The sequence below is a fragment of the Lytechinus variegatus genome, chromosome 7, assembly GCF_018143015.1.
Source record: "Lytechinus variegatus isolate NC3 chromosome 7, Lvar_3.0, whole genome shotgun sequence".
In the NCBI taxonomy this organism is placed as follows: domain Eukaryota; kingdom Metazoa; phylum Echinodermata; class Echinoidea; order Temnopleuroida; family Toxopneustidae; genus Lytechinus; species Lytechinus variegatus.
The window spans coordinates 8,940,004-8,964,669 of record NC_054746.1 but is presented as its reverse complement, the minus strand read 5'-3'; the positions used below and the strand labels follow the sequence as shown (position 1 = coordinate 8,964,669).

The window sequence follows — 24,666 nt, the reverse complement described above, 5'->3', positions numbered from 1 at the left end:
AATCACCTCTAGGTCCTTTCATGTGAGAAGCCAACGTTATATAAGAAACACACAGAACTACAAAGTGTTATTGGACATGCAGTGCAAGCAGATTTTTTTCGATATGTGCCGCACTGTGCACAAACCTTTATGGGAGTGTCAAGTGTGCAACATCAGGAGAAAAGTTTAACTGAATTTGAGGTAATTCAATGATGCTGCCCTCATCATAATATCAGCACTACTCTCACTTCTCCTATGCAGGTGAGACAGTGAGAAAATACCTAAATCTAAAAAAAAACATTATTTACCTGATATATTATAGCAATAACATGGCACCTGACCACCCCAAAAACCAGGATCTGAAGACACCCAAGATAAAGAGATTTTCTTCTCTCTCAGTAAGGTAAATTATCAGACACTAGGATATGGACACTCGTCTCACAGCTTATATTATAAAATGCTTAGGGGTTAAACTTGCACATTCTCAAAAAGAGATTAGAACATTCAACTCCTAGTTGAGTTGAATTCGATACCAACCACTGGCATCTCTTGACATTAAGATGCACCCACTCTCCTCCATGTTCAGTGTTGTCTTTGACACTAACCAGTGGCGTTTCTTGACACTAAGATGCTAACATTCTTCTCCAAGTTCTGTGTTGCCTTTGACACTAACCAGTGGTATCTCTTGACAATAAGATGCTAACACTCTTCTCCAAGTTCAGTGTTGTCTTTGATGCCAACCAGTGGTATCTCTTGACACAAAGATGCGGATACTCTTCTTCAAGTTCAGTGTTGCCTTTGATTACCAACTACTGGCGTCTCTTGACACTGAGATGCAAACAGTCTTCTCCAAGTTCAGTGTTGCCTTTGATTACCAAATACTGGCTTCTCTTGACACTGAGATGCAAACAGTCTTCTCCAAGTTCAGTGTTGCCTTTGACACTAACCAGTATCATCTCTTGACACTGAGATGCTAACAGTCTTCTCCAAGTCCAGTGTTGCCTTTAATTCCAACCACTGGCATCTGTTGATCCTCTGACGCAGACACTCTTCTCCAATTCCAGTGTTGCCTTTGACGGCAACCAGTGTTGCCTTTATCTCTTGACACAAAGATGCGGATACTCTTCTCAAAGTAAAGTGCTGCCTTTGATACCAATTACTAGCATCTCTTGACACTAAGATGTAGACACTGTTCTCCAAGTTAATTATTGCCTTTGATACCAACCACCAGCACCTCTTGACACTACGATGTAGAAACTATCCTCCAAGTTCAGTACTGCCTTTGATTCCAACCACTAGCATCTCTTGCCACTAAGATGTGGACACTCTTCTCCAAGTTCGATGTTGCCTTTGATACCAACCAGCAGCTTGGCTCCATCCAAAGACCAACATACATAGTCAGAGCAGAGCATAGCAGGTATATCCTTATATCGCACCTTCTGTTCTCTGGTCTATCCCTAAACATTCAGACGTCTTCAGAGACAAACATGTGGACATTCTTCTCGGAGTTCAACATCTGAGTATTTCGCTTCAGTCCAACCACAGGACCCAACCGTAGGGCGTCGTACTTGGTGTATAGTACACTGCAGGTGTGCTCCTTCATAGCGCCCTCTGTTGTTGGTGTCTCCAGCATGTTGCACAGCTCACTGTAGTAGTGGGGGTAGGTGGGAAGCTGGTAGAATATGATGTGGTGTATCCCATGGTACTTGAACCTGTTAAGGGTAAATAGAGAGAGTAATTATTCTGTGGACTCCATGAGAATTCATTCTAAGGTCAATGGTTGGGTGCTTCATAAAGCTGCTCTTAAATTAATTTATGCATTTTGATCCTTTCTTGTGCTAAATCCTGTAAAAAATAAATAAATGAATAAGAACAAAAATGACTTCACATTTTACCCAGGGTAGCCACTTCAGTTCCAAAAACTATTCTTGATGCGGGCACAGCTTAACATGATAATGTGCTAATTTCCCTGGTTTTAGCTGTTGGTTGGGTCTTTTTCCAATCAATAAATACACTGTCCTACATGTACATTTCTGTCTAGGTGATCTTCAATGGGATCGATTTTCAGCTTAGATTCAATGATTTCACAAATTTTAGCTTATGTAACCACAAGATCGAGATCTAAGATGATATGGTGACACTTAACACTGATTTTACAGACTTTCTAATAAAATCGTTGTTTACTGCTACTGTCATTTATCTTTTATTCCAAAACATTTCCCAAGATAGTAACTAAGGCTGTGTTCAATGTTGATTTTCAAATTTAAACAGCAACATGAATCATGATTAAAAACGCAATTACAATACACAAACACGATCATGGGTGCATGATTCAGTGTTGATAATATAAAGCTGATTGTACGATCATCTTTAAGCTTCTCACTCTTATTAGCGCAGCTTACTGCAGTTTGACCAGTCACAAAAAAAAAGGTTAATTCTGGCACGTTTGTGTAGGCTTCCACTGCGAGAGAAAATTTAGGCATTTGTAAAACGCCATCAATCTAGAAATATTCTCTTCTGATGTTATTATCGTTATTACCCCGGCTTTAGCTCGAGCTGCCTTTCAGCGTTCAGAGCATTCAAGGAATTAATCCTCTTGGGTACCCATTCACCTCACCTGGGTTGAGTGCAGCACAATGTGGATAAATTTCTTGCTGAAGGACATTACGCCATGGCTTGTATCGAACCCACAACCCTCTGTTTCAAAGTCAGAAGAATTATCCGCTGGGCCACAATGCTCCACAATATTGCATTTTGTTGTCTTCGCGATGCTGAAGGTCGTAAAATCTGAGCTGATCATGTTTTCAAATCGCATCTTTTAAGGCGATAAAATTTTCCTCTGAATCACCATCTGAAAGATGTTTACTTTTACGAAAGGGAATGACGGACATTAAACATATCCTTTGTTTCTGATTATCTGATTATATCCGCGGTTTGTAACGTGTTTTCAATCATGATTCATGTTGCTGCTTAAATTTAGAACTCAATATTGAACAGAGAACATTTACTCCTTTCCCACGCAGTTGATATATACCTTCTGAAGAAATGGAGCCTCTCAGTTACGATTAGAGTATGACGTGTTCCTTCCCTCATATAATGTCTCGCCCTGGACATGTTAGCCTGACTGGTGTATCTGAGTTTAAAGATATGAAATAAAAGTTATAACACATAAAGATGTAAAATAAGTATGATTTTAAAATATAAACTCAAAAGTTTATTTTGATAAAAAGAGGAAAATCAAACAAGTTAAATGCTGACAAGTTCATCAAAGTCTTCGAAATAAGAAAGATATTCAATTCAGAAGTTTCTCTTAAATTTACAAAAGAGTTATGCATACATCTTGGTCAGTGTACAAATGAGGGATCCAATGATGTTACCCACTCATTTTTTTTCTTCTCTATTTGATTGTACAACAACGCGCAAAATAATAGGACAGAGCGACAGAAGTACGGACGACCAGAAAACATGCCTTTAGCAACCATCTACAGTGGGTAGAGGCATAGTAATGCATATAAAGTAACCTTCTGCATGCCCGGGGCAAGTGAAAATGACGTGCGGGCAAGCACCTCTCAAAGTCAATTGCCCGATCGGGCAAGTGGTTGTTGCGTCTTTTTTTTCTGTACCGTACCTCGTTCTTCCATAAATCATCCAAAAATCATCCAAAATCCACACTCAAAATCATGAATCAGCCTTAAAAAATAGCGAGTAGCGCAGTTTCAAATTCCGAAATTGCGTTATTTTTTCTGTACCACGTATTTCCATACATGGTACCAGGTATGAAAAAAATCAACGCAATGGCCGGGAAACAGTTGAATGTAGTATAGGGGTCCGTTATGACTACCACCATGTGCAATTTCTAATGCACATTTTCCCCCTTCCGATATCACAATTCTGTGATGAAATAATTAGAATTACACAGGAAATAAATCACAGAGTCTAGTAACCTCGCATTGGTGAGTTGTCATGTCATTCGGCTTTGCTTTTCAAAACGGCCTATTAAACATCCAAAATAACTTGCCGTATTTGTTAATTATAATTTAAAATTCATTTGTTTCCCTTTTTGAGGGGATGAGGTAAATATCAGACAATAAATCATCAAACAAAGCTTCATCTATTTTACAAGGCCGGCGGGAGGCTCACACACGTGCGCATACTAGCTAGCCAGTCTGAGCTCTGTTTCTCTGCCAGAGCTCTGGGGGACAATTCGCTCAGTAAAGGCCTCAATGATGGTGATTTTCTGTTTCAGACAGAGTTTACATTTCGGGTATATTATTCAAAACTTCCAATAAAGTTTGATGATTTCTTCATTGTCATGTATATTTAAGTTATTAATGAATACATTCTCACCAAATTTAGACTCCCCCATAGAGAAATGCAATTTTCGTAGAAGTCTGCGTTTTCAAAGAACTTCAGGAAAAGTTAGGGTATGTGGGCCTTTATTACATGGCCGAGTACAGGTTATTGTACTGGAATAGGCGAAGTAGAAATTAGATATTGAATTCATTTATATCAAAGTTCAACTCAAAGTCACACACAAACACACGCACACACACAGACACACACCCAAGATTCTAAGCATAGTGAAAAAAATTACTTAAAATCATACAATATTAAACAATGTTAATAATAATTCATTAATAAGTGAACAGGTATTCCTCAAAATAGAAAACAAAAGTAGCATGTAAAAACATGTAGATAAAATTATTGACCGAGTGGAACATCATAAAATGATGAAGAAAAGACTTGATGGTTTCCAAATGATTTTTTTTTTAATCAAGGAAATATGGAAAATAAATGATCATTTCATGGATTTAAAGATGCAAAATGTGAAATTTTAGCCACTCCACTTTTGATGATAAAATAATTTTTTCCGAGTCAATAAAGAGCTGAACATTTTTCACTGGCTTTCTTTATAGTTTCCAACTACGGTAAGTGAAAGCAATTCTAAGGAAATATGTTACGCAGGTAGCCATTTCATGGATTTTAAGATGCAAAATATGAAATTTTAGGTTTTTTTTTTAACCTTAAATAGTCATAAAATATTGATTTTTTTCTCCAAAATAAACGTAAAGACTCAGGCTACGTTGCTGAAAATATCCTTTTCAATGTGTGTTCTTTTATACTGGACATGATTCTCAATTGTTATTTAGTATACCTTAATAAAAATAAGAGTAGTGCCGTCATAATGAAAAAATTATTTAAAAAATTGGGCAAGCAGTTTTTTCTATCGGGCAAGCAAATTTTTTCATCACTTGCCCAACAGGGCAAGTGACAAAAAAATTTTTTGTAGAGGCCTGGCTTTAATATCCTGTTATCCCTCCTCAAAACAAACATTAATCTCCTTCACCACCCTAGGGCTTTAGGATTTATCTACAGTCAAGCTCAGCGTACTCACTCGCAAATTTGTGCAAAGTTGATCTCCTGTTTGCGGAAGTAGTTTCTCACACGAACAAAGTCAAAGTAGGAGGGAATGTAGATCATGGTCCCCGACATCAGAGATTCTCGGTATTGGGGAAGGATCTGCAAAATGAAGAATGAATATTTCACGAATCTTGTTAGGTTTCAAAATAGAACACAATGGAGCCGATTAAGAACTCGAGTTAAATTAAACCCTAAGGGCTACTTCATAAAGCTGTTCGTAAGTTAAGAAGGACTTTAAGAACGACTGGTGAACCTTTCTTACTTGCGTAACCATCGTCGATGAATTTTCCCTTCGCATTTTCGCAAAAAAGGATCACCAGTCATTCTTTAGGTCGCTCTTAACTTACAAACAGCTTTATGAAACACCCACCTGGTTTTAAAGATAAATTCCAGTTTTGGTAACGATTTCAAAATGACTTTTTACAAAATATGTGCCAAAGGATTCTGGGAGAAATTGTGTAATTCCTGAGAAATAAGCAAAATAAGCGCGGATTCGGTCACTTCCGTCGGGTCTTTATTCCAGCAACAATAATACACTGTCCCACGTGTGCCTATCTGTGTTGGTGATCTTCAGTGTGAATGTTTTTCAGCGTAGATTTTAAGATTTCACAAAGTTTAGTTTATGTAACTGTACCAGATCTAGATCCTCAATGATATTCTGACAATTAAGCCTGGTTTTACAGACTTTCTCATGAAATCATGCAACTACTGGCATTTCTCTTTAAGTTGTAGTATAACTATGGAGAGCTAATTGGGGTACAAATCTCTATTAGTACATGTTCAATTTATCAACTCTTATGACACTCAAATCATTTATAACTGTCTCAGAATGATAACCGGAAAACCTTCTTCATTATGAAAGCAAAGGGAACAAAATAGTAAATATAAGAAATGAACAATGTAAGCAGAATTTTTTAGATTTTGGCTCCCCATAATTTAAGCACAGAATTAAACCAAGGTCTAAGTTAAACCTGACTTCATAATACAGGCAAATATTGTAGGCAGATTGAGCTGAATGTGAATATCATATATTTCTTCCAATGTAGATCTGGGACGTGATTGATTTAAGACACATTCAAACTTATGGCCTTCTATTTATACATACACTCAAGACTCGATGTACGTACCTTTGAGATGAAGAATTGGAATCTCTTCTCATGTGATGAAGCGTAGCTGTCGCATTCTAACTTGTGGAAAACCTGGAAAATGAATAACGAATATATAACATTCGTTACTTCATAATTCAATTTGGCCAAAATCCCCATTTGATTGCTCCCAGTGCTGATTGCGGCTACCATAAATGTCAGCGTGTTTTAATCGAACATTTTAGACAACTAGCGCATTTACATGACTCCGGCTTGCTCTATCCCCAGTATTGTTCAAGGATAAGAACATTATTGGAAAGAATCTAAAGGGATTATGACATGTTTGACAGATGGATCAATTCAAGCCTTATTGAAGTTGCTCGCAAAATAAGGTGAATTTGGCTAACATTAGAAATTAGCCTATGTTTACCTTTGGGGACGCTAGTATGACTAACTTTCGAGTAGATTTAGATGTAGATCTGACCTAACCATAGCTCTTTCTATTTCGGAGTTTCGTGCAAGTTTTGTGTGTGAAAAGCAAGCATTCCTTATCCGGGGTTAGCAATAACAATTTGACATGTGTGAAAAGGAAAAAAAATAGTACGGGGTTAGCGATAGTCCGGGGCTAAGAAAATCCTGTGTATAAAGGGTATAGGTCTAGATCTCTTTGGAATAAAGATGTTTAAAAGGCTCTTTACTCGGTTTAAAAGATATATATCAGGGGCCACGGAAGCAGGGGTGGTTTTCAAAAACCATGTACAAAAACGTAAAAATGACCATAGGATTGTGATTTTTTGCATGGTCAGCCCCCCCACTTTGAAACCAGTTCCGCAGCCCCTGTATATGGACTGCTTTGATATTCGAGACATGGTTGTTTCTTTCAGCTCACAGGTATCGCAATGGCCAGATCATTTACAGGGCAAATATTTCATTTCTTTTATCAATTGTACAAGAATACAGGTATGCAGCATTGTACGGGGAAAATAGAAAAAAAATCTTACAGCTAATACCCCATGTATACACTAATATGCAGTTTTATTCTTGTCCCCTTTTTTTATCGAACTTGATACTGAGGTAGTGTCATTTTCATGACAACACAGAACACTGCATGCAAAATTATCAGATTTGAAAGAACCTGGTTGTGTTTCCCAATGATTTAAGAGTGACTAACAGTCATACTTATATGTGCAACTCGTTGATTAATACAAAATAGCGCACGTCAGTTTAGCATGACCTTAGCATCCTGGGAGTGTTTCATCAACATTTTTGTCCAACAAGTTGTCAGATTTGACATCTTTCCTTGATTCTAATTGGCTGAGAAGCACTGTATGTTACTATGGTGACAGTCCGATAAAACATTACTTGTCAGATAATGTCTGACAAGTGCTTCCATGAAACGTTCCCCAGATTTTACCAAGGTAGCAATTTGTTTTACACCCGCACAAATGGGAATTAAAAAAAGGCTTCTATCGGGGAATTACAACTTACGCTCAACTGCAAATCAAGCTAAAGTACGAAAATAAAGTGCACCTGGGCATTGCGATCAAGTTAATTTACAACTGAACCATATATAAACTAAACCCCTCAAAAAAAGTTTTGCAACTCAGTTTTGGGGGATGATATCTGTTTGGTTAATGAAGTATAAAAGATGAAACTGGTATTATTGGAAAGCTGAATTATTCCTCTTTACAATGACATGCCATTTGCTGTGATTATGTAATCATGGAATATGCAGTCACCATGAACATTGAGAAAAGTCAGAAGTGAAATGTTGCAAAGTGCATTGGTTTCTAACAAGAGTCTCCATTTCTATAGAATTTCCACCATGCAGGTGACAGTGAATACACTCGGTCCATCCTCGAAACAATTGGAAATTTGCTATTGGAAACGACGCATTTTGCAACATTTCATTTCTAAATTGCTGCGTATTATCATGTCTGTGTATTTTATGATAACACTAGCATTACAAATGACACATGATTGTAAAGGAGAATAATCATACTTTCCAATGGTACAACTTTTACGTATGATGATGGCTCACTAAGAAATTTATTAGCACTTAAACTTGAGTTGCAGAACTTTTTTTGAGGGGTTTATAAATTTACGTTACATCGTAAGATTTGTGCTTAAATTTTGGGACTTGTTTGATTTTTAATCGAATGTAAGTTTCTTGCAATGCTCAATAAGTCATTCCTAAATCTCAGCTTTGGGGCCCAGTGGATTGGTCTCCAGACCTTAAAACAGAGGGTTGTGGGTTCAAATCCCAGCCATGGCGTAGTTTCCTTCAGCGAGAAATTTATCCACATTTTACTGCAGTCAAACGAGGTGAGGTGAGTGGGTACCTGGCAGGAATTCATTCCTTGAAATGCCGAGCGCTGGAAAGGCTGCTTGAGCTACAGCCAGGGTAATAATATCCAAGTCCTTTGGAAGCGCATAGAGACATTATTCATAATGTATTATGCGCTAAACATGAACCGACTATTATTATTGAAAACACCCCCAGTTCCTAGATTTTATATATTAAAACATAACTAACCTGAGGTAACTGGACAGCCACTTGACCAATGCTCCCGAGGGAAGGCACATTGTTTACCAACACACGTCCTGCCATATGTGATACCATACATGTTAAGGGAAATAATAATTTGTGCACCTGTTAGAACAATGATGATGATGATGACGATGATGATAGTGAAAGTGATAATGAAGATGATGATGGTGATGATGTTGATGATGGTGTGATGATGATGATGATGGTGATGATGATGACGATGATGGTGGTAGTGATGATGATGGTGATGATGGTGATGATGATGATGGTGATGATGATGATGATTATGGTGGTGATGATGATGATGGTGATGATGGTGGTGATGACGATGATGGTGATGATGTTGATGATAATGGTGATGATGATAATAACAATGATAAAAACAATATTATGGACATTTGTAATGCAACAGCATCCATCACAAGAAGATACTAATGGCACATTGAAGAAGAGAAAGACAAACATATTAAAAGAGGGGTAAAATTTACATTAATATATAAGTAAGAGTTATATATCAATACAGTGTAACTACTAGATGTCAACGACTTCTATTATTTGAAACTATAAATCAATGTCTTTTGCTTGTGGAAAAGGATATTTGAGCAGTGTTTGCTGGCAAGTGCATTGATTTCAGGTGTATTGATGTTGCTGAAAATCAGAGTTTGCCTGTAGTACTTGTTCCTGTTAAAGAGAAAAGTAAATTTAATAATAATTATGATAATAATATGTTGCACTTATATAGTGCTTTTAATGATTATTTCTAAACGCTTTACAAAGGAATAACATAAAATCATAAAACAAATTAGCGAAGACATACATTTCATTTCATAACAAAAATTAAATCATATAAAGGTACATGTAATCGTAGAAATCGATCACAATCACATACAATTAATACTTAATAATATTGAATAAATTACAACAAGAAGAGGTGTGTTTTGAGGAAATGTGTTTTAAATCGACAAACAATGGTTATATACTACATCACATCAAACAGTTAACAGCAAAGTGAAATTTTCTATTCGCTTTCATCAAGTGACTCCATGAATTCAAATATTGGAACAATTAAATCAAAATTTACGAAGCTGGAGAAATGTATGTGGGGAGGATTTCATGAATGATTTTCAGACTATTGTTATAAGCTACCAAAATCCTTGCATCTGATTGGCACAGAGAAAATTTGCCAGTGAAAATCATTATTTGTTTCATGAAGAACTCCATGATACCTCATACTGGTGACAGAAAATTGTCTTGACAGTTCAGACTGGAAATCAAGGGGAAAAAGGGAAAAATTAAGTGCTTCATCCAACCTGTTGAATGTACAAATGTAATGGTCTAGTGGACCTACTGCAAATCGTATAGTATAAGGTTCAAATCTATGACCAGTCAATGGAACCAGGCATTAGCACATTTTTCTGTTGGCTAAAATAAATGATTGGTCATGTGATAGATTTCTATGGTTGCCCTGAAAGGACATCGCAAATAGACCAAATCGCGAATATTGACGACAAAATTCACAACGTCGCCAATTCTATCGTGAAATTTGCGACAATATTCACGATGATGCATTGTTGCATCATGAGTACTAGTAGATGTAAAAAACCATTGGATTCTATTAAATGTTTAATCTATATGATTCTAGATCTAAAAAAAATACATACTTATTCCTCTTTGAACAAAAGGATCATAATTTGAAGTTAAAACCTACAATTTTCACAGAATGCATGGTTAAAAGTCTTGGCAAGAGCACCATATGCATGTACCGCCCAAGCACGCAAAACAAATTCAAGACGAACTTGGCATTGTGAATAATTCGCAACAAAATTCACGCTGTTGCCAAATTCAGGACGAATTTGGCAACATCATGAATATAGACACGAATTTCACGAAGGAATTAGTGACGTCGTGAATTTTGTCGCCAATATTTGCGATTTGGTCTCTTCAGGGCCACCATGGATTTTAGCCAATCATATGATCAGGATCCATGTCACCGTTGTATAATACCTACCATTTGTTGAGGGCCCACATTCTAACTCTTGAGAAGTCTACATCGTGAGAATCCTTGGGCTGAAGATGTAAGTGATCCATGATGTGCTGCAGGAGGATGATAAAAGATCAAATATCACACTGGGTGATTTCAAGTACCATGTTCATTGTTGGTGTTGAGAGCGTGAAAAGGCTGCTGAACTGAGCTGGGTTCAGAAAAAACGATTCCAATCGCATTAATATCACTAGCCTATGACATTACGCCTCTGCGCTGCTGATCATCTAGGTAGTGCTATGTCTTGCCCCCCCTCCCGCTGCCTCCCTTTCTCTCCGGGGTAATCTCCACATTCTGATCACCTCTTTTCTCTCTGCATTTCTTGCCACTCTTTTTTTTTTCTTTTTCTCTCTTCTTCTCTATTTTTTCTCTTCACAATGAAACATTGTTTCACCTTCATGTTAAAGAAGCGAGGGGGAGGAGTTGGTACCTTGTAGTTTTCTTTCCTTTGTTGATATTATGTCTGTATATATATGTTTTTTTTTGTGAATGGTGCACTATTTCTTTATAATTGGCGTTCATACTTTTGCATGTCTTTCACTCATGTAGTTTTAGATGCTGTCATGAAAAGTATGTATGTAAATCCCGAAACAAACAAATTAAAGGGGAATCCAACCCAAATAAAACCTTGTTTTTATAAGGAAAAAAAATCAGACAAGTTGATAGGTGAAAGTTTTAACAATATTGGACAAACAAAAAGAAAGATATGAATTTTTAAAAGTTGTAAATATTGGTAGTCACTATACCCATGGAGATTTCAAATTGGCCACATATGGGATGTCATAGTGATGTAAGGCAATGACTACTCTTCCATGTACTCCAATACATATTACGGCTAAAATGTCATTTTTCCCAAAAGTTTTATTTCAAATGATATTTTTCTTTCATGAGGACATAAAACAATATACTACATGGGTTATATTAAGATTACTGCCCCAGGGGAATGGGTACTTAGGAGAAAACCACAAATCCCTGATAATAAAGTACATGGCCTATGGGAAAGTTGTCCTTGTCCCTTGTCATAATTTACTTACCCAGTTGCCAATTTGAAATCTACATAGTATTAGTGATCACAATTTTCAAGCAGCTATAACTTTCTTATTGCTTGTACAATTTCTTTCAAACTTTCACCATTCTGTTCAATTTATTTTTCTCCTTCCCAAAACAACATTTTATGGCCAAGGCTGGATTCCCCTTTAAATGATATTTTCATTGGCAATGGTTTAGCACGTAAGAAAGGTTCACCAGTATTTCTTTTTTAAGTCGCTCTTTACTTACAAACAGCTTATGAAACGGCCCCCAGGTTTTATTAAAAGGACCCTGTTGCATAAAACATGGACTCCATGAAAGATACCATAATAGTAACTTTTATGCAACAGGGCCCTGGAGGCAAGTTGGCAATACACAACCCAAACATTTTGATTCAACCAATCAGGAAATGGCTTAGCCTACCGTGATGTGTTCCCAGTTCTGCATAAGGAAGACGTCTGTTTGGTCCATGACCAGCAGCTCGATAGACGACAGGAAGTCATATTCGTGATGGTTCTCTCTGGGAATACATGGCAAAGAGAAGAGATCAACAAACAAATGATAAAAGAAGTCAAGTTTATCTTATCAATAATAACAAAAAAGTGGATTTGTATTTTACAAATATCCACCTTAGTTCGGTGCTCAAGGTGCTCATATTTATATAAATATAAATGAAGTAATTCCTCAAAAAGCTGTAAGCCCGAGAATCAGTAGCCTAAGTAAGCAAAGCATATACATATATCAGACCTGCCAACCTTCTACAAACAAAAAAGTATTCTTATACAGAAAAAAAGTATATTTTGACAAAAAAATAGTATTTTTTAAAACTTGCCTCAATGTAACGATTGCCAGCCTGTTGTAGTGAAATCGGTGAAGAAATATGTGAAATGACTCTACGTGAAAACTTGATAATTCACCCTTTTTATCACATCCTAGTAGGCAAGAATTTACTTGTTCTTTTCATGCAACAAGTGACTGGCCCCGACAGTGATTTTTACCAGTCTCGGACTGTCGGTCCGGTGCAAGTGTCACGCGCTGTGTATAATACTTTATAATTATTTTGCCGAATTATACCATGGCTTGGATTCAAACCCACAACTATTGGTTTTAGAAGTGAGAGACACGGATCACAATGATCCACAATTACTGCTGAACTCGTCTACACCAATGACCACTCCTGCAATTAAGACTGTTTGTTGAACAATCACAATGTCAGTAGCTTGCTGTAAACAAATGTGTGAGATGTCTAATTTATATCCATCTTCTTATCTATTATGCAGTATCAATAACACAATGTTAATACCATAATAATTAGCACTGATACCCTCCAGTTTGACAAATTACGTCACAAGGAAATAAAATTGCAGTTTCAAACAGTGTTACTACTAATTTCTCCACCCACTCACCCTTTAGCCCCGATGACTGTCCGGAGTCCCAATGGAGAAGCGATGATGATATCGGCCGAGTAGAAGGTGGAGTATAGTTTGAAACTCTTCCTTGTGATGGTTACGCCCATTCTGAAGTGATCGTCATAGTTTCCTTTGAACAAAGCTTCCCAATCCTCTGTTTGTGAAACAGGACATGCAATCAATAACAATTTTGCAAAGGCCATTCACAATCACTGCTTGGTGTGCACATTGTTTAAAGATAAATACCAGTTGTGGTAACGATCTCAAAATGACATTTTACAGAATCCAATATAATGACCACCCAAGTGTCTGTTTGTATAAAAAAATATGTGCCAAAGGATTCTGGAAGAAATTATGTAATTGCTTAGAAATAAGCAAAATAAGCGCGGATTCGGGCACTTCCGTCGCGTCTTTATTCCAGCAATAATAATACACACTGTCCCACATCTGTCTATTTGTGTTGGCAATCTTCAGTGTGATCGTTTTTCAGTTTAAATTTTATGATTTCACAAAGTTCAGTTTATATAACTGTACCAGATCTAGATCCACGATGATGTCGTAATAATGTTTGTTTCACAGACTTTCTCATGAAATTAGTGTTTTACTGCAACTACTTTCATTTAGCTTTAACACTTACCTATCATAAGTACCGGTAAGCAATTCGCAAATGACACAGGCCTCTGTTAAATAGACCACTGTATATGTGATTTTTCTCATAGTGAGGAATTGTGGAACATTATTGGAAAATCATTTGTGGGCATGTGTGCTTGGGCATGACATGAGCAAAAATAACAATGAGAACACATCTGTCATGTGTGTGAAAGTACTGAATACATTGTAAAGCATCATGTACTGTTCAGGTATGAAACATTTGCGCTAATACAATTGGTACTTAATAAAGGCACTCTGAAAGGCACTCTGAAGTCAAGATATATTATTATTGTGCTCATCACATCACATGGTGTTGTAGTCTACATCATGCTAATCTAGATTATTATTAAGATGTAGGGTTTTAGAGGCGCAGATATTTGTTGACATCTTGCTAGGTTGTTTCAAAGAAACAAAATATTATAACTGATTTTTAACGTGCATGCTTATGAAAACCATCCAATATTGAATGATATATATATTTTGCCCCGCCCACAAAGTTATCATTGGTTAATAAATGATTGTGCACATGAAGCTATTGTTACGTCACAATGAAATTGCATTGCGAATCATCTTTACTTCATTACAGAGATTTCTTTTTTTTTTTATAAATGACAATACTCCGGTGCCATGCTCATGATTTACAATTTATTTTTTTTCCTTCATTACTTTATGTTTAACTTTGTGGGAGTATCTAAATAATAATAATAATAATGGACGACCAATTTTCGTGGGATGTGTAGAAATATTGTTCTTCAGCTCATACAATATTTCTTTGCATCCTACAAAAGGCCATCCAATATTCCCTAAATAGTATCTAGAATCTGTTGTCTCTCACAGCAAACATAAATAAACCAAATACATACAAAAGTATGAAGTACTAGAACAAATATTGTACCCTAAGATACATGACATCAACTATTTTTTTTCCAGCGACTGTGCCCCCTCAGAAACAAGTTGCATTCATGCCACTTCTGGCAACGACTTGTCAGACGTTTTATCCGACAAGTACCATTTTATCCGACAGTTACCATAGTAACAGTACCTCTCAGGCAATCAACATCATAGAAAGATGTCAGATCTGACAACTTGTTGGATGAAAATGTTGATGAAACACTCCCCCGGTATCACAGTTTGGCATTTCGATAAAATATGTATATCCGATCCCATATGAATTAGCTCTTCATAAAATCTTATAGGTCATTGATTTGGATGATTGTGAGGCACTCAAATCATCATGGCTTGAGCAGTTCTTGAAGGGAAGTAAAAATGGAGTAAAATGGGGGTTCGACATAGACAAAAGTTGATTATTCTCTAGAACTTCCAAGATTCCAACCCAGACACTCCCTAGACACCCCCTATCTTCTCTAACCTGGTTTGGGAAACTTGGACGGCCTTCGCTCTTCGGCTAATCCGTATTCATCAAAGAACCTCTTGCGGTGGCTCATGCTCTGGTTCGTTGGGACCAGGATCTTGGCCATGGTCTTGATGACCTCCAGGGCCGAGCTTCTGAACGGGACCAGGATCAGGACCCGTGGTCTGGTCAGACCCCGATCCCTCATGGACCTGGTACGAATGACAAACAGTTTAAATGCAGATTATCCTTTATTTTCATGAGGAATTCGACACCATTTTCATATGCATCACCCAGAATAGAACAAGATTAATAACCAGGAGGCAGTTTCATAAAGCTGTTCGTAAGAGCGACTTTAAGAACGACTGGTGAACCTTTCTTACGAGCTGAAGCATTGCCAATTCAATATACTATTTACCACAAGGATCACCAGTTGTTCTTAAGGTCGCTCTTAACTTACGAACAGCTTTATGTAACACCCGCCAGCACACATTATTCAATGCCACTGAAAATTGCCTTATGGAAAAGTCATTATCTCCCAATTCCTGGTCTGAAAGTTAACCGAGGCTAAGGCTTTGCCAAAGAATTTCTCAATGACACACAGATTTTGCTTTTTCCCCAAAAACGTCTCTGATACAGGCATCTTCAATGCTTTTTTGAAAGTCTAGGATCAGCAAATAATCATCCACACATCATGAAAACTGACATCCAATAGGTATGTAATAATAGTCATAATAATATGCTACATTTATATAGCACTTATTACAATGTTTCTAAGCACTGCATACTATTAACCCGAGGGGACAGTCTAGGTACACTAGTGGTGATAGGGTAAGATTATCTTCTATTAAAAAAGAGGTGGGGGGGCTGTCTTATACTTACTCTGTATCAAGATCTGGATTAGCTGTCAACATCTGGTTGTGTTTCAGGACAACATTCCTTGATCTAAAATCATTTTTTGGTAGAAGAAAATATAAAGGATTCCATTTGAATATACATGTATTTGGTTTCAAGTACATGGTGAATTGGTTTCATTAGATGGACTTTTCAAATATGAAAATGATCTGCTAAATAAATGGTAAGAAATCTTGAGAATAACTAATACCGGTAATTCACAGAGGAATGATCGTTTCAATATGCTGGGCCATTCCTATGGATTAAACTTCTCTACATCTGCAATATTTCTTGTCTTACCACTTTCAAAAATTCACTGCAAACCTGGTTGTTCACACAAGCTTTGAAGTAAATATAATTCTTCCCTCTCTATAATTAGCTGTCCATTTTATTTCTTCTTTTCTTAAATGCACCATGAGTATCTTATCATGGATACCGTGTTTCAAATGTTCATATTACCACTATTATTATTATTGTTATTATTATTTTTATCATTATCATTACTGTTATCATTATTATTATCATGATTGTTATTATTATTATAATCATTATCATTATTACTGTTATTATTATTATTATTATTATTATCATTGCTATTATTAGTAGCAATAGTAATAGCAGTAGTAGTATTATTATCATTATTATCATCATTAACTGAGGAGATAAATTACAAGAATGGGGGAATTGCAAATATAAAAAGATAAGAGACAACAAAAATAGACAGAAGAGTCGAACATACAGATAGAAAGAGGGAACTCAATGAAAATTACTGAAGAAAACAAAAGGTACAAAAACTGATAAAATACATACTTGACAATGTAACTGAGTACATGGAGACAATACACCAGCCTAATCTCCTCTTCATTCTGATAGTTCCTCTCAGGATAAACAAGATCCTGTTATGAAATGACATGAAGGGTTTAAAGGGATGGTCTGGGCTGAAAATAGATTAAAATTCGCAGAGCAAAATGCTGAAAATTTCATCAAAATTGGATAACAAGTAACCAAGTTATTGAATTTTAAAATTTACCAATATTCTATAAAACAGTTATATGCACATGGTCATGAGTATCATCAGCCCACCTAATGAATATTCATTAAGACATGCCTAGAACTGTTTCACCGGAATAATGCAAATCTTTCAAATTCAATAACGTCGTTATTTGTTACTCGATTTTGATCACATTTTCAGCATTTTGCTTTGTGAATTTTATCTATTGAGATACAAATATCTCCAGCCTGGACTATCCCTTTAAGAACTATTCAAATATTATCATAAATATGTTAAAAAATTTATTATGAAATGTTTTTATATTTTTTTACCATTTAATGTGCTAATATTGAAAAGATTAGCTTTCCTTATGACCACAACCACCTTTCTTCATCACTTCTATCATAAACCTGATGATAATCATTATCATCCTGGTCCCGTCTTCATCATCGCTTTCAATGCTACTGTCATCATTTTTATCATTATCAGTATGACTATTACCACAATCAGCAACACCATAATCATAAGCAGCATCAGCAATACCGCAACCACAGTCATCACCACTACCAACATCATCATCATTACCATTACCATCATCATTTTCATCCTGATAATCATCTTCATCATCACTGTCATCATCATCATAATTATCATCATCACCGCCATCATCGTCATCATCATCACAATCAGCACCACCATAATCATCATAAGCAGCATCAGCAATACCGCAACCACAGTCATCACCACTACCAACATCATCATCATCACCATCATCATTTTCATCATGATAATCATCACTGTCATCATAATTATCATCATCACTGCCATCATCGTCATCACAATCAGCACCATCATCATCGTCATTCCAATCAGCACCATCATCATCATCACAATAATTTATCTAAGCAAGCACTTTCCCTTTTGAAAAGGGGTGAGACACTTCCATCATGACAGGCAAACTGGAACAATGTTGAACACTGAACAGTACCTTATAAGAATTCATAATGGAGAAGAGTTCTTGTTGGAGACGCGATAGATTAGCCTCCGAGCCTGCTTCAATGTAATCCTTATTGGCTTCTTTCCAAGAACTAGAAACTCGTTTGGGGACCTAGGGTTGTCAAAGATTGAAATTACAATAAAAATCATAAAATAAATGACACAATCTGACAAAAAAAACACATTGGAAATGTTTTTGGGAAAGGATTTTATGGAATTTATAATACAAGACATATATTCTTAAACATGACATCACAAATTAAAACTATAAAAATTAATAACTCTCATTTTCTTTCATAGCTTTCCATCAAACCACCACCAGCAATTTTCTTGAAAAATTCTGCTGTAATTACCCCAATCAGCATCACAGTGAATTTCCTATAAAATTTCTAATATCCTAAACCCTAGAGCATTGTACTCAACAAGAAGGCATTCACTTACATGGAGAGACTTGAAGTCAGTCTCCTTGCATATCTGCATTTCATCTCGAGATACATCATCGAAACAAGAACAAGAGAGTTTACCCAAGCGTGGCCACTAAAAAAGGAAACAAATCAATATAACGAAATATCATGCACAAATATCTAACTTATTTTAAAAGAGCTAAGAAAGGCTTATGTATAGCAATACAATGACCTACAATCTTATAAACCAATCTGGCCGATGTTTAACAAAGATTTCATTGCAAATAAAAATGACAAGATTCAGCTTATTTTTAGTATCATTTATTTATTCATTCACTGATTGACTGATTGATATGTTTATTTATTCATTCATTCATTCATTCACTTAAATATCTTTATACAGGATAACATGTTCGTATTGACTGTTTTTCAGCATTAGCGACAGTGATTTTCCGCGATCGCGGAAAACGGACGGAATTCACGGAAAAGGCCTTTTGAAACGGAAAGTGGCATTTCAAACGGAAAATCACGGAAAACGTATTTTCCCTCAAAATACACAGAATAGCAACAGAAATTACTCCAAAATAACAACAAAATGAGAGTATTAAATGGCCACAAAACCCCAGAAAACACGATCTCACTTCGCTACAATCATGACAATTCACACATCGTAACTGCTCGCGACATCAGCACACTCGATTGTACCCCACGGCCGTACCCGGCCGGCCAGGTTGCTTGAGCTTCATATCGCTCAACTGCACGGTCGTGTGTTGCTGCCCTCTACGTTTGAAGATGTAACAGCACGATATCGTGGTCTTAAAATCCAAGATGGCGGATTGGCGAAAGTCGTTCTCGGACGATAACGATGTCCAAAAAACCCCAAAATTATCGATGAAATTTAATTTCACTGCAAAATAATGCTAATTATGTGAAAGGTGAGGATGTATGCATGCTAAATGTGATCAAAAAATTATTAAATGCACCCGCATAGATCCGATTAGAACGGATTTTATTGTGTTGTCGGTACAGTAGCAGATACAAATTTTGGAAAGTGCGAGTGTACTCGCTGTGATTTTGCTATTCAATGTGTAAACGGAATTGTCACTTTTCCGTGTGTACAAAGTCTATGGGGAAACGGAATTTCCGTTTTCTGACATGCTGAAACGGAATTTGAGATTTTCTGAAACGGAAAAGGCCATTTTTTGAAACGGAAAATCACTGTCCCTACAGCATGGTCCTGTTAAAAGCAATTTTCAAAATTTCCCCCAAAGTGAACGAGGCTATTCCAATTATATGAATGTGTATGCTCCAAAAAAGAAATGATGTGAAGAAGATCAAATGAAAATGTTTTGATTGTGAGTTTGCATGAGAATGTATTTATTTCAGCTGCCAGATACCTTTTCTTCAAATATGTTACATGGCCTCCCTTTACCAAACTTGCTGATGACATCTTCACTGAGTTCATAGTTGATCCTTTTATAGAATGGATCTGAAATATCAAAGAAACATGGCTTGCATAATCAATACTTGCAACTAAATACAAGGAAGTTATGATCATTCAAATTGACTTTCTCAACTTTACATATTCTTCTAGTAAAACTTAGACTGCAAATGCTAAAGACCAAATGACAAAAGAACCATTTATTATAGACAAAACGGGTTTAGTCCATGTAAAGCAGATCAACTGTTTGCAGAGTAGACCAAGTGAATATTAACTGGATCAACAATTTTCAACTACACAGCCCAACATTGAGGTGACAGAACTACATGTATATGTATAGCCCGATTCCCATCCCTCATTTCATCTAAGACGAAAATTAGATTTCCTATCTTCACATGTAACTCGGCTTCATATTAAGTGTTGCAATTAAATGGGGCCAAAGAAGATTGCAATGATAACAATAACGTCTCTAGATATGTGAACCTAAGCATCTTTATAAAATTAGTGGTTGATGACATTAATATGCTTAGATACCTTTGTGTACTTGTCCTTGATTGTCGTCTTTTCCATCGTCACTGCCATCATCATCATCATCATCATCATCTAATTCACTCGATGATGCAAGTTCCGCTAAGTCTTCTATCTCTACCTCCACCTCCTCCTCTTCTCCTTCATCTCTTCCATTGCTGTCACCATCTCCTTCTCCACCTGATAATCCATTCTCTCCTGCTTGAACTTCCCCAATTTCTTCATCATTGTCCTCTTCATCCTCGATGTCGATGTTGCTATCATCATCTTCGATGTCGCTGTCATCAACAACCTCATCATCATTGACACCATCTTCACCAATGGTTCCTTCCTCACCTTCAATTTCACTTTCAGAATCCTCCTCATCTGAAAAGTGATAAACATATTTGCACAATATGCTATATTAAAGCTATATAGCTAAATTTTTGTCTGATATATCTCTACTTGAAGGCCTTGCACCGCAGCATTTCACGACTTTTTTCTTTTTAAGTCTCATATGTCTGTTGTGATATCAGGGTACATGGTTCAGAGGTTACATGGTATTTTCAACAGCATGTCATATCTACAATTGCTTCAAAACATGAACAAGCTTTAAAACTCAATGCAAACTGCTACAGGTTTCTAGCAAAAATACGTAAAAGTATTATTATTGGTACTTTTTTCTGATTTACAAGTGAAATGCTCCTGGCAGTTTAGCCTGCATTACACAATTCAATGTATCAGCATTAGATTGAAATATCAAACACTGTTTTCACAAAACATTGCAGAACTTTCAACGTTCAATACATCCTTCTTTATCAGATTTTGATGAAATTTTCATCAATTTGGTAGTTTCATTTTTCTCTGTTAATATTATCTTCAGCCTGAAGTACCCCTCTCAGTATTTATGTCATACCCGACAGATCATCGTCCTCCGCCACATCAGCACCCAAATTAGCAAGCAGCTCTTGATAAGGGGTCATCGTTTGCTGATCTTCCTCATCAGAAGAAGACAATTCCTGCAAGAGACAAGGTACAATCACATTTTACAATGCAAATGTTAAGCGGAAATAAGAAATATACCTTTACCTTAAGCCAACACAGCATCCTGCACAATCTGATGCAACCAAATTTTCCAATACATTGCATTTTGAACCAAATATGAAAGTTCTAACGTGTCAAAACATCTTTGAAGTTTGGAGTTTGAAGTGCTTGACGTTTCAGAAGTATAATTAGTTTGCCTTTTCACAAAACATTCAGCAAAGTTTAGTGTTGTAAATATCAATAAAGCAACTGCAATTTTAGCTTGCAGAGAATGTTTCCATTTTTAAAAATTGATATTGATGTTTCTATTTTTGTCTCATCATTAGTGTTTTAATGTAGTACTGGTATAAAAATAATAATAATAATTGGATTTATATAGCGCTTTTTCCAGAGGATACAAAGCGCTATTGATTGCATAAGTTAAGGTTTATGGTTATATAAGTGTGTTTTGAGATGCTCTTTGAAGCAGTTAAGAGAAGAGAGGTTTCGAAGAGATGGAGGGAGTTTGTTCCAAAGACGGGGGGCACGAGATTGAAAGGAGTTGAAAACGGCCTGTTTTCTGGACTTTGGAATTACATAGGAACGAGCAGCAGTAGAACAAAGAGAGTATGTAGATCTTTGTTGCTGAAATAATGAAGAAATGTAAGAAGATAGTATGGTTGACAGAGACTTATAGGTTTGAACAAGTATTTGATAATGTATTCTATCAGAAACAGGTAGCCAATGTAGTTCATTTAGATGTCTCCATCCATCACACAAATTTCAATAATCGATCATAAATCTACTTTGTTTCTTTATACCTACAGTGTATAGGAGCAAGAAAAATATCACACCAAATATCTAACCCCCCAATCGGGAAGAAAAGAGCCCCTGAAATTTCAATAGGGTCAAATGTAAACTGTAATACAATGTAGCAAAGTTTGGAAGGTGAACTGATAAAGTAGCCCTGGATTTTTATTCATAATTATTATTTTTCCACAATTATTTATTTCTTCTTCAAAAGTGAATAACTCTTTCACTGGACCTGATCAACATATTTTAAATGATAATTACCTCTGATGCTGTGGACGGTCCAGAAGTCTTGTATTCTTTTGTTTCCTCTTTCTTTGCATATCTAGATGAAAAAGAAACAAAAAGACATCAGAAAATGAAGACTCTTTGATTAATTGAAGTTTCAGTGCCTGGCCAAATGGGGTCTTTTGCATTTGGCTGTGACCATCGCTTGTTTGTTTTCATGACCAAACATGATTGATACTGTCTTAGGTCTATCTCCTTCAATTCTAGTACCAATGAGGTCAAAACAGAAAAGTGTAACAGACAATAGTGTCCACATTCCCCCGAAAAAAAAACAGCATTAGACTAGTAGAGGCACTCACACTCAGAAAGCAATCTTGATATTTTATTTACCGATTCAAGTATTTTACAATTCATGATATTTATCGGCCGATGCAAGTACTTTTTAAATCTAAGTTGGCAGCTATACAGCAATACACGTGTGTGGTATCGATAACAAAGATGGCAAGATGGTGACGTAAACAGACTGGGTAAGTAAACGCTTGTGCTCTTAATTATTTTTCAAATTTACTACTATTTTTTGAATAAATATATGCAACGTTATCAAATATTAAGGGGGTAAATATTGTTTGGCCCATTTACGTTAGTTTGGGCACAAAACGATATGTAAAATATGTGATTTACTTAGCAAGTCTTGTTTCACCGTGGGAAAAACCTACGGTATTTAATGTTTAGGGGGCAATGGTAACCCATTCCAGGCTTCATGGAGAGTAGCCAGGACTCAGGAGGCTTCTAAAGAGTAAAAATCATTTACTAACATATGCTTACTCTCATCTCAACGAAGCCAGGGATTTGAATGCATTCAATTCATCTACATGTACACGCATCGCCAAAAAACCTCAAACTTTGGCCCCCGAGATTTATACTTTCCTTCTAAAAGGATCTAGCCCTAATCATGTAATGGGTCCTGGGGATACAACTTCATTTCCCACATTTCTACGATATTGATTTCATTTTTAAACAAGAATTCATTAAAAAAACATTGAAAAGACGGGAAAAATCGCCAGTGTTTATTATGACTCTGACTGAAGTGAATGCTGTCGCCATCTTGATTTCATTGTCTGTCTTTCGCTTGACGTGACAACAACATGCAAATCGTACATACGTTAGTCTAGAAGCCTCCTGACTAATAGAGAGTAAGCCTACGTACAGAAGTAGACTCTCGTCTTCAGTTTTACTAATTACTCTCCAGAAGCCTCCAGACTAGTTACACTGACTGCACCGTGCACGAAATACAGGCAATGGGACTGTAATAGTGTGTGACAGTGAGAGAAAAAGTCGGCCGCGACTGGCTGGGACGACATTTTTCTTAACTTACCGCATTTTTTCTCGTTCAATGCGCTCCTTGTTCAATTTGCTGAGCTTCTCTAGACTTATTTTCCTTCTCTTTTTCTTCTGACCAGTCCCACCTCCTCGAAATCTCCTTTTTGATCGGGCCATGCTTCGATATAATTTTCGCTTTTTCCTTCAACACACACGTTTTTAAGAAAACTATGATAGCTTCGAAGTTTCAAAACAAATAAGGAAAAAATTACGATGCACACAGAGAGCCCGACATAGAGATGTCAATATATCGGGGGAGGAGTCAAATGTATTGCTGTACACAGGGGCGGAAATCTCTCCAAAAACTCAAAGGTAGGGGGATAAGGGGATTGCAAAATTTGACAAGCAAAAAAAAGGTTATCATCCCAAATTTAAGGCCATTTCGATGAAAATGAATTTGAAAATTAAGCCCCCCCCAAAGGAAAAAACATTTGATATGATCCCCTACTAATTTTAAGTAGGGGGGACACGTCCC

At 36.5% G+C, this 24,666-nt stretch overlaps 1 protein-coding gene across 1 annotated transcript; it reads right to left on the bottom strand.

Annotated features, from left to right (window-relative positions):
- Positions 1 to 1,067: 1,067 nt before the first annotated feature.
- Positions 1,068 to 24,371, bottom strand: LOC121418378 (digestive organ expansion factor homolog). Its single transcript, XM_041612215.1, has 19 exons — positions 24,187 to 24,371; positions 22,848 to 22,908; positions 21,667 to 21,769; positions 20,778 to 21,137; positions 20,200 to 20,291; positions 18,840 to 18,935; positions 18,391 to 18,510; positions 17,222 to 17,307; positions 16,400 to 16,462; positions 15,536 to 15,729; positions 13,513 to 13,669; positions 12,530 to 12,626; positions 11,045 to 11,130; positions 9,635 to 9,717; positions 9,022 to 9,098; positions 6,528 to 6,599; positions 5,375 to 5,499; positions 3,014 to 3,112; positions 1,068 to 1,691 (listed from the first exon to the last, which is right to left on the bottom strand). The coding sequence occupies exons 1-19, from the start codon at positions 24,306 to 24,308 to the stop codon at positions 1,445 to 1,447; spliced, it is 2,340 nt and encodes a 779-aa protein (XP_041468149.1). The 5' UTR covers positions 24,309 to 24,371; the 3' UTR covers positions 1,068 to 1,444.
- Positions 24,372 to 24,666: the final 295 nt, after the last annotated feature.